The sequence below is a fragment of the Erinaceus europaeus genome, chromosome 16 (assembly GCF_950295315.1).
Source record: "Erinaceus europaeus chromosome 16, mEriEur2.1, whole genome shotgun sequence".
NCBI classification, from domain to species: Eukaryota; Metazoa; Chordata; class Mammalia; order Eulipotyphla; family Erinaceidae; genus Erinaceus; species Erinaceus europaeus.
This window is the reverse complement of record NC_080177.1, coordinates 19,439,560-19,451,524: the sequence shown is the minus strand read 5'-3', so window position 1 is coordinate 19,451,524 and position 11,965 is coordinate 19,439,560. Positions and strand designations below refer to the sequence as shown.

Below are 11,965 nucleotides of genomic sequence, written 5' to 3'. Positions count from 1 at the left end.
TACAAATCCAAGCATTAGCGTTTAGTTTCCTTGACTCTCTTCATCTGCCTCGAACATTATTTGAGCTTTCCTTATAGCCAGACTGCTTTAGAGGTCAAAGACAAAATTTCCAGCTGCTCTTCCTTACACTCTTCCTAACCAGGGACCCGAATTCTTCTTCCTAACCGCATTTACCCCACCTTCTTGAGTAAAGACACTTATCTTCTGAAGTGTCTTGAGGTCCTGTAGCCTGTCTTGCTCTCAGCATTCTGGACATAAGGTAGTGGTCACATAATTCTACACTATGCCTTGCTGGAGTTATCATAGCACCATGGCTGAGAACTTCACATTTAGAGGGTCTCATATTAAAATGAATCCAAAGGACACTAAAACACTAATTTGAAGAGACATATGCACCCCTGTGTTCATAGCTGCATTATTCACACTAGCCAAAGAGTGAAAGCAACCTAGATGCCCATCAACACATGACTGGCTAAAGAAGTTATGGGATATATATCCCTTGGAATACTACTCTGCAATAAAAAGATAACATGTGTCCTTTGGAACAAAATAAATAGAACTGGAGGTGATTATGCTTAGTGAAATAAATAAAGAGATGAAAGATGAAAGACAACTACCAGATTGGTTTCATTTTGTGGGGCTAGTGTGAGGGTGTTTCTTCCTGGGCACGTGCTCTCTGGGTTGGAGAGAACTGGACCGGAGCCACCCTGGGCTGCTGTTTACTCAGTGACACAGGAGAGGAAACAGGAACTCGTGGCGGAGCGGGAATGCAATGCCATTATTGATCAGAGACAACACCTTTGTATATATAACCGGAAGTGGCAAGTGGGGAAAGGAAATGGCTAGGAGAGGGGGTGGAGAAAAGAGCATGAAGGTAGAAAGCTTCCATAGCAGCTGTTGCAAAGGTTCTAACCAGTGGGATTAACCAATACCCTGCAGGCAGGGCAGGTCTCAGGCAAAACAATGATTATGTAAATAGACCACAGCATCAAGCAATGCAAGGGAGCTGGCATAATGCCCAACATTCATTCATATGTGGAATTTGGAGAACTGATTCACATGAACTTGCAAAAAAAAAAAAAAATCCAGAAGCAAGGAAACTTTCTAAGACTTGTGATACTATGATGGTTATTCTGGGGAGGTGGATAGCAGGAGATACAGAATTTTGCAATCTCACAATCTTGTAACAAACTATTAAGTACAAACAAAAAAATTTAAATGGGGAGTCAGGCGATAGTGCAGCAGGTTAAGCACATGTGGCACGAAGTGCAAGGACTGGTTAGGACCCCAGTTCAAGCCCTGTCTCCCCATGTAGGGGAGTCGCTTCACAGGCAGTGAGGCATATCTGTAGGTGTCTCTCTGTCTCTCTTCCTACCTATCTCCCCCTTCTCTCTCAATTTCTGTCTCTATCCAATAACAAAAAAAAATTTAAATGAATAGACTAGTTCCCAAAGTATTTTCACATATATAAATAAGAGTTAATTTCAAATATACATGCTAAATAATTATTTAATCTATTAATAGTGCATGTATTAACATGTTCATTAAATGATATGTACTGGCACATATGTGTGCCAGTAGCTGTGTGTATGAAGGGTTAATCTGCTTGTCATTTATTTTTAATGATATTTATTCTTCTAACACAAAACAACAAAATACCATGGAATAATCAATTCTCAATGATTAACCTATTGAAAATAGTTTTCCTTGGGCTTCACAGCTACTTTCTCCAATTAAATAGAATGGCAGCCTTAACTTCTTGATGTAACTGCCAAATTAATAAAAAAAATTAAATACTGCAATTTATCAATTTTCTACAAATTAACAGAACTTTCAGCATTCAGAATGGTTTCAAATCTGGAAGTAAACAAGAAAAGAAAAAGCAAAATGTTTTTGTACAGTTGAAAAAAAAATGGATCTCCCCTAACAGTCTTGTCAATCTGCTACAGAAGTAGCAGTAGCCTCTAATTGGCAGAACTCCCAAAAGGCCAAGCTGCTCCTTACCAAAGCCAAGAGGTATGGAAGGAGGAAAAAAAAAATAAAAGGGAAAAAGGATAAGAAAAAAGATATTGAAGGACAAATATAAGATCCCAGGGTAAGCCCTGACTCTACTACTTGAGGTAAAGCATTTATTCTCACTGAGTCTGTTTCCTCATCAATACAACAGGGAAATAATATGTTTGGGAGTTTATGAAAATTAAGCATATGACAATATTTGGGACAGCTTCTGAACCAGTGACACTCAATAACTGTATCCTTGTGTTGTGATGACATGACTTTCTTTTGGATTCAATTAAGGGTAGAGTCATTGTAGACCACAGATGAATTAATGGCAGGTTAAGTTTGATAGATACTTATCTACAAATTGGAAACCATCTAATTTGAGGGAGGTTGGTATTATAAGCCAAGATGTGCTATTTCAGACAAAAGAGAAAGTGGCAGCTCAGACTGACTAGCAGAGGATGCCTAAAGTTCTATGGTAGGAAGGATTATGAAGTTGATGCTTGAATCCAAGGGTAGGAGGTAAGTGAAAGATTGCAATGTGAGGAGAGGAGGGCTGGAGAGATAGCACAGAGGTTATGCAAAAGAGGGCTTAGGTTCAATCCCTAGCACCACTGGAGCTGAGAAGTGCTCTTGTGAAAAAAGGGGGGGGGAGTGCTGGTACATACTCTTTCTGACCTTCAATGGTCACACCTGCAGTGACTTACAGCCAAATTCACAAGAGAAACTCAGACAAGTAACAGTAATTAAGCCAAGAAGTAATTTAGTTGAGAATCACATTGCAAAGTTATGTTACAGGGGGTAGGGGGTTGGCACACCTGGTTAAGTGCACATATTACTAGGCAAAAGGATCCTGGTTCAAACCCTTGCCCCATTCCCCACTCCAGAGGGGACACTTTATAAGCAGTCAAGCAGGTCTGCAGGTGTCTCTCTTTCTCCCTCTCCTCTCAATTTCTCTGTCTTGTCAAGTAAAATAAACAAATGGAAAAAACGGCTGCCAGGAGCAGTGGATTTGTAGTGTTGGCATCAAACCCCAGTGATAATGCTGGTGGCAAATATATATATATATATATATATGAGATCAGGAAAATGCCAATACTAATAAGATCTATGACATTACAGAGCAAACCCTTTGGGGATCTTATCCCTTATTTCCAAGGAAGTGACTGGAATACTGTTGGACAGTGAGGGAGCTGACAAAATTATTTTGATGTCCATGGAAGGATACGATTGGATTGTTGCAAAAGTCCTGCTGCATTTTTTTTTCATAGAAAAAATATGTATGACTCTTCTGACAACCCAATATTTATTTTGTAACCCGAGTTTTCTCTGGGGGCTTGGTCCCTGCACAACCACTCTATCACTTCTGGTGACTTTTTAATTTTATTTTTCTGATAGAAGACAGGAAGAGAGAGGGCAAGAGAGGGAGACACCTGCAGCACTGTTCACTGCTTGTGAAGCTTCCCTCCTGCAGGTAAGGACTGAGGGTTTGAACCCAGGAGTTCAGATGATAACATGCTTTCTGTCACATGCACCACCACTGGCTTTTAGAAGGACACTATTTAAGAAATAAACAACCTCTCCACTGTCCACTCCATCCTCCCCAAAACCTACTTTTTATGTACAAATCAGTAGTTCGAAGTCTGTAGTTCTTTCCCAATCCTGATGCTGAGAAAAGTTCCACTCAAGATTGGGGCTGCTCCAACAAAAATCCTCTGCTTGTGCCCCTACCCCATCCTGGCCAGGACTGACACATAGCTGGTGACACATTTCATTCTGTTGGAAAAAACGCAGAAGTCTTCTATCACGTTTTCTTAACCAACACTTAGTTGCCACAATAAGGGTTGTTTCTTTTGATTGTACTCCCTGTCAAGCCTAAAATACACAGAGGAAGGTTCTGTTTCTATATAGTGACACATGCCACTTCCAAATTTTTTTTTTTTTTTTTGCCACCAGGGTTATCACTGGAGCTTGAAAGTTCCATCCCACTAGTCACCTGGTCTTTCTAGTATAGCCTTAACTAAAGTTATCCAGCCCTTACCACCATGCCACCTCATTAGTAGAAGCTTTCAGAAAGTTCCCTTGGGAATAACAAAAAGATACTCTTATCACTTCTAAATGAAGGCTAGCTCAAAATTTCATTGACATCTACTATCAATGGGGAACAGTTTGTTCTAGTCACTAGTTTTGCTCCTATCTTCATTAAATTACGTGGTAGCAATACAGGTCATAGTAAACACAGACCTGGCCTAAATCCTTTCTACTTCTCGCATAGAGTATCTCTTTCTCATTCTAATACAAATAACCTCTGGGCTCTAGACTCTCTCTATTTGGCACATGTCCTGCCTGACCCCATCAGGGAAAAACTTGGTAAGATCAGCCATTTAGTGGCACTGGGAATGCTTGGGGGAAGGAAAAGTAGACATTCACTGAGAAAAGGTTTTTCAAAACTGAAGGAAATTGATTCCTCTCTTTAGAAAAAAGGGCCACAATTTAGTTGCAACCACTTATAACTGACAATTACTTCCTCACCCATTATCAGTGTTCTCTTTTCCAAAGAAATGTTATGCTAATTTAGCTGGTAAATTCATCTTATATTGATTAGCTCTTTAACTTTGCTGATCATTTGTCCACTGCTTTCATTTTTCTCTGAAAAGTGTATGTTGGTGGTCTGGGAGGAGGCATGGTGGATATAGCATTAGACTCTTTTATTATTTTTTAATATATATTTATTTATTTTCCCTTTTGTTGCCCTTGTTTTAGTTATTGTTGTTATTGATGTCGTTGTTAGATAGGACAGAGAGAAATGGAGAGAGGAGGGGAAGACAGAGAGGGGGAGAGAAAGATAGGCATCTGCAGACCTGCTTCACCACCTGTGAAGCGACTCCCCTGCAGGTGGAGAGCATTAGACTCTTAAGCATGAGGTCCTGAGTTTAATCCCCAGCAGCACATGTACCAGAGTGACACCTGGTTCTCTCTCCTGCTTTCTCATTAGTGAATAAATAAAATCTTAAAAAATAAATAAATGTGGGGAGTCGGGCTGTAGCGCAGCGGGTTAAGCGCAGGTGGCGCAAAGCACAAGGACCGGCATAAGGATCCCGGTTTGAACCCCGGCTCCCCACCTGCAGGGGAGTCGCTTCACAGGCGGTGAAGCAGGTCTGCAGGTGTCTATCTTTCTCTCCTCCTCTCTGTCTTCCCCTCCTCTCTCCATTTCTCTCTGTCCTATCCAACAACGACAACAACAATAATAACTACAACAATAAAACAAGGGCAACAAAAGGGAATAAACTAAATAAATTTAAAAAAATAAAAGTTAAAAAAAAAGTTAAAAATAAATAAATAAATAAATAAATAAATAAATAAATAAATGTGTATGTGGTGCTTCACCCTCACAAACTCAAGATCACGCTGCTCCTGGATCAATTCTTCATTCTTTATATTTTAAGGAATTCGAGAAGCTCTCTGGAGTTTTCCCCAGTGCCAGGGTACTCACATGTGGTGCTGGGCTTGAACCAAGCTGTGTGCATGGCAAAAGACACACCCTATTAGATGAACTACCTCCCACCCCATCCCGTTTTCTATTCTAGAACAAGTCTTTTAAGACTGTAAAACTTTGTCATCTGTCAAAATACAAAAAACACATCCCTCTGAGTCATCATTTCTGTCTGGAATGATACTGAATTTGCACCAAGATCTCTTAAGGAACAGGCTCTCACAGGACCTAACCTTCAGGCTGATATGGGTCGCATCAAGACATCATACCTCTTTTTCAGCTGATGTAAGCTGGCCTGAGTTATTTTCGTCTTTCTGCTGATTTGTATCTCTAAATTTGATCAGATCACTTTTCTCCTGGGAGAGCTTAAAATCAAGCCTTGAATCAAAATTCTTTATGCAGAAAGTGGGACTTTTGGTCCCTGTAATTGCTTCTGCACTGGACATGGACATTGGCAAGTTGATCCATACCCCAGCCTGTTTCTATCTTTCCCTAGTGGGGTAGGACTCTGGAGAGGTGAGGTTCTGGGATACGTTAGTGAGGTCGTTTGTCCAGGGAAGTCAAGATGGAATCATAGGAGCATCTGCAACTTGGTAGCTGAAAGGTAGTAAAATATAAAGTAGGACAAAATGTTTAATTAACAGGAACCAAAAGTTATGAATATAGCAGATGAGAATAGGGATCTTAGGGTAGAAGGGCGAGAAATGTTAGGGGAAGATGACCAGAGGGCTCTGAACTTCAATTCCATCAAGATCTGGAGAGAGAAGAGGAAAAAAAGGAAGGATATTCGGAAGTAGCAACAGGTGTAGGTGTGACTCAGGAAGAGAAGGCAGGACCATAAAAAAAAAGGGGAAATGTATATAAAGAGTTATTGACATAATAGTCAACCAGTATCTGTGACCTTGGGAAAACTACTGCAGTTTCCTTTTTAAAATTTTATTGTATTCATTATTTATTAGATAGTGGCAGAGAGAGGAAGGACACGAACCTGCAACACTGGTTTATCACACATGAAGCTTTTCCCTGATGATAGAGACGGGCTTAAACTCAGGTCCTTCACCAATGTACCCTGGACCCCCACCTCTCCAGAGCTCCGCCCCACTAGGGAAAGATAGGGACAGGCTGGGAGTATGGATCAACGTACCAATGCTCATGTTCAGTGGGGAAGCAGTTATAGAAGTCAGATCTTCCACCTTCTGAAGCCTGTAATGACCCTGGGTCCATGCTCCCAGAGGGATAAATAGGAACGCTTTCAAGGGAGGCAATGGGATACGGAACTTTGGTGGTGAAATCGTGTGGAATTGTACCCCTCTTATCCTATGGTCCTGTCGTTATTTTTTTATAAATAAATTAATTAAAAACCCAGGTCCTCACTCATGTAACATATGACACTTAACCAGGTGCACCGCCACCTGGTCCCCTAGTTTCTAATGGAGGGACTGGGACAAAGAACTCTGGTGGTGGGAATGGTGTGGGATTATACCCATTATCTCATAATTTTGTAAGTCAATATTAAACCACTAATGGAAAAAGAGATTACCTATTAAAAAACCAACTCTTGGATATTACCTGGTTGCTGGTTATTTATTTTGAAAGGCCAGTTCTCTTTAGCATTTATTTAATAAATTAAATGCCTGCTGCTGGATGCCTATTATGTATCAGGCAAAAGTGACAAAGTATACGCGTGGTTCCAAATATCAAAATCCCATTTCTTATCATACACACATAAGTGACTTTCATACTGCTTTGGCCTGGCCCATTTGGCTCCAGGTCACCCCTTGCTTTAAAAGCTCCATTCTTTTCAACTACTCTAGTGGGCGTGCTGCATTTAAACTAAACCCCAACGATGGGGAACTTCTCCAACGATGGCAGAACTTCTCCCTGCTGTACATTATAGCTGATATGAGATACAGAAACAGTACATGACAGAAACAGTAACTCATCTTTGCATGCAATGATCAGGATAGGCAAAAGGCAGTGGATATGGGCTGACATCCTGAAGGTCAGTTCATGCTCTATCCTGTGTGAGGTTCATGAAGTTCTCTATAAACATCATACAAAAATAGTAATATTTACTTTTAGTTGATAAGCTAGATTCTTCAAAGCTGTAAAGAGTAAGTTACTCTTTTTATCCAATTCAAGTGCTTCTGTCCTTTTCAGCTAATAATTATCAAATTACTTATTATTCAGCTATTGATATTTAGATAATAAAAACATACCAAAGAACAACATAGATCACTCAGTATTTATTACATGTTTAACTGATTTTTTTCAAATTACAGAATGCAACTGTAAAATAAGATAATTAATGTCTGTTGTTACTCATATTTTTCCCTTCTAAAATTTCAGCACAGCAAAACATCTTAAAAGACATGTGAATAGGTTCAGTGCATTTTCAATGGTTCACAATCATCAAAGACCACATTTATCAATAAAAAAATAAGACAAATAGATTGGTATTTTAAAAATATTACTTACATGAAACAAAACAAAAAGCACTGCATTCTCATCACAACTGTTTTGGTATCAAACAATGAAATATCACTTAAAATAAGGCTCCTCTGCAGAGCATACGTTGTACTTATCATGCTTGGCACATGAGCATTCATAACTACTCATCTTCCATCTGCAGTTTATTTACAAACAAACACCCTTATCCAGGGCTGCTTGCCTCCACAGGGACTATTCTAGTGAGAGACTGAGTCTCCTTCCTCCACTTGCCTTTAAGGCTTTCACATCGTCCCTTTATCCTCCCCCAGATTCATAACCACTACCACCTCCATTCTTAAGTCAGATGCCTGGCACCAGCTCAAGCAGCTGAACATCCTCCTCTAGCTAGTGCTTACTCCAGATGTTGTTCCTATAGCTGAATAAATTATGACTATAAGGTGCAGACATGATCTACGCACAGAATCATTCTCTCTACTGTATAGTCACATCTCCCACTGAGCAAAATAAGGCTGGTGATGGCTGATTCAAAAACTCAAAAGCAATGAATTAGCTCAAGCAGAATATATACTGTCCCAAAATTCTTTAAAATCTATCTTCTAGTCTGTTTTTCAAAACTATAAAAAATATAAAAATTGTAAACATTCTACTAAACATTTCAGTAGAAACCTTGCTACTGCTACATTTTACTTAGCGGGTTCTGAAAGAACACAGTGACAACATGTCTTATTTGTCAGACCCCAAAATCACGCTTCAAGCTGAATCCCAGACTATTCTAAGTCTCCCACCACTAGACAGTTCTGTAGGCTCTGTCTCTACCACGACTTGCATTCCTTGAGAGTGAGAGGTCACATCCTATCTCTTTGTCAAAGCAGCAGCAGAATCAGGTGGGGTGAGTGGTGCTACTGATAGAGGTAGGAATAAAGAAGATGCTGATAAGGCTAGCTACCAGTATCCACCACACCCCCCAGAGACAGCGCATTCTCTGTGCCATGGGGATTCTGGGAGCTTGAGGATGGAGATCTTCTATTTAAAAGAAGAAACCTTTTACATAGGAAATTCCACTCACTTATTACTGTTCTTGTGGCCAGGTTTTACTGTATGTTCTTAAAAGCATAAAATTAACAAGGAATTATTTTTAAGTGAATGACTTAAAAAATTAAAATACTGGTTTTGTTTTTAAGAAGGAAAACTCTACAGACATAAGTGGCAACGAAATCTATCAGTCTGGGGAACCCCCTCAACATCTCTATGAGCTACGCTTAATAAAATAAACTGAAACCAGATTCCACACCGATGTAATAATCCATACTAACTAGACAGAGTATTAAATGCAATGACTTAAAACTATTACCTGAATATTCTCCAGGGTGAAGATTCAGAGTGAAATAATGAATATTTTCCACAGCACCATATGTTTTTATAAAATACTCTTTGAGTTTTTAACATTAATGTACAAGCTCAAAATTCTGAACCTTCATTCATACTAGTTTAACCTTTTCTTTTACAGATAAAGGCCATAGAGACACAACTATAACATGAAAATAATTTATTTTAGGCCAGGGATGTAACTCAGTGGTAGAGCACATGCCTTGCATGTATGAGGCCCCGGCTTCAATCCCTGACATATCTACACACAATTTATTCTATGGCATACTTAAGACAGTGACTGCTTCTTCTATTGTACCAAGCACTAGTGAGTTTAAAGTCTAGAAAAGATGGTTTTGGCATTTATACTTTATCCACAGATTTTAATCTGTCAAATGGGCCTAATTGGTAACACAAAATACTTGTCATAATTTTTCTCTAGTGCACTTAAGAAGTTTGCTTTTAACTTGGACTGGAGTTGATGTACTGCACCAAAGTAAGAGACTCTGGGGTGGGGGAGAGAGTTCAGGTCCTGGAACATGATGACAGAGGGCCTAGAGGGGGTTGTATTGTTATGTGGAAATGTTGCACATGTATAAACTATTGTATTTTCCTGCTGACTGTAAACTATTAACACCTCCCAATAAAGAAACATAAAAAAAGAGGTTTGCTTTTCTATAATAATATATAAATGGGTCTGAGATTTTAAAATAAGAATGAAGTGATTCGTTTAGAATTTTAAAGATAAATGCAAGTAGAAAACATACACATTTCATAGCCAAATTATCTGCAAGTACAAGATATATATATATATATATATATAGAGAGAGAGAGAGAGAGAGAGAGAGAGAGAATAAAAACTGTCTCACAGATTGAATCTTCCCTTACCTAGCTTGCTCACAGATCTCCTGAAATGTTAATGTGTGCTATGTGCCAAAGTAGCTCAACACTAATCTGAGCAAAACTGAAAAAACTGAAAGCAGTGACTTGCCTACCAAAAAGCATATCTTGCATTCAAAAGTCAATTATAAATTAGATTTGGGATTATCAACTCCATGTTCCTCTTCCTAATGCAGAGAACCGATACTTGGCTTTACTATATATCACCAGCAGTAGAGTAAATTTGCTATAAAATTATTCATAACAAAATAAATATTTTCAGTCCCTCTACACTAAATGATATATAAATTAGCAGTTTATAACATTAGCTTAGGCCACTATTTTGAGACCCAAACAGACTGTACAAACCTGAGTAAAAGATTAGGGTTACCATTTCTTGGGGATCTTTCTTGATCTACCAAAGAAAATACATAACACCACAAGTATAATAATCCCCAACTTCATTCAAAGTACCATGAAATCTTTTTTACTTTGGTAAATAAGTCTTATCTATGTAAACCGATCACTTTGATGGAGTAAGATACAAGTGGAGTTTCTGCTAGGATTCCTCTATCATCTTCTGACACTGATACAGTAAGTAGTCAGGAAGAGTAGAGCAGGAAGATCTGAACCACAGAGCTACGATGTCAGCGTGAACTCGGAAATGCAGCAAGCAAGGGATTGACGGTAGCAGCTGACAGGCCAACAGCCCTTCGTTGCCTACAACAACAAAAATTACTTTATACAAAAGAACTTCAATAGACTTTTTGCCAAATACATGTAAAAGACCAGTAGGCACTTGAAAAAATACCAAGCATCAATGATCGTTAAGGTACTGCAAATTAAAACCATAAGGTTCTGTTTCATACCCATTAAGATAAGAAATAAGCAAGTATCAATCAGGATGTGAAGAAACTGGAACCTTTGTATATTGCTGATATGAATGTATATGTGCAGTTGCTGTGGAATATGACATAGAAGTTTTTTTCAAATTTTATATATAGAATTAGCACCTAGTCCAGCAATTTTTTGGATACACACACACCCCTAGACATAGGGATTCAAACACGTTTTGTATACCCACATTCACAGAAGCATTATTCAAAATAGCCAAAAGGTGTTCATCAACAAATAGATAAGCAAAGTGTGGCATTTTCCACTGTAGTACATACAATGCAATAGAATTCAGGATTACAAGGAAAATCTGACACATTCTACAATACAATAACTTTGAAATCATTATGCTAAAACAAATAAGCCAATCACAATAAAAAAGACAATTGTGTGGTCCAGAAGGTGGTGCAGTGGATAAGGCACTGGACTTTCAAGCATGAGGTCCAGAGTTCAATCCCTGGCAGCACATGTACTAGAGTGATGTCTGATTCTTTCTCTCTCTCCTCCTACTTTTTGTATGAATAATTAAATAAAATCTTAAAAAAAAAAGACAATTGTTATGATTTCGCTTATCTGAGGTACCTAGAGTGGTCAAATTGACAGGAAGCAAAATGAAGGTTGCCAGGCACTGGAGAAGGAGGGGAATTGGGAGGTTTTTTTGTTTGTTTGTTTGTTTTTAATTGCCACCAGGGTTATGGTTGGGGCTTGGTGCCTGCACTATGAAAATGGCTCCTGGTAGCCATCTTTCTTTCTTTTTTTCTATTTCTACTAGACAGGACAGATAGAAATTGAGAGGGGAGGGAGAAGTAGAGAAGGAGAGAGAGACTCCTGCACATCTGCTTCACTACTCATGAAGCATCCCTCCAGAAGGTGAGGAAATGG

The 11,965-nt window shown here is 38.9% G+C and overlaps 1 protein-coding gene across 1 annotated transcript in view; it reads right to left on the bottom strand.

The window, feature by feature from the left end:
• Window positions 1-7,725: 7,725 nt before the first annotated feature.
• Window positions 7,726-11,965, bottom strand: part of AP4E1 (adaptor related protein complex 4 subunit epsilon 1) — a 65,723-nt gene continuing 61,483 nt past the window's right edge. Inside the window, exon 20 of the mRNA XM_060175715.1 lies at window positions 7,726-10,909. Coding sequence (XP_060031698.1) covers window positions 10,749-10,909 — 161 coding nt within the window. The 3' untranslated portion in view covers window positions 7,726-10,748. The remainder of the gene's footprint in view (window positions 10,910-11,965) is intronic.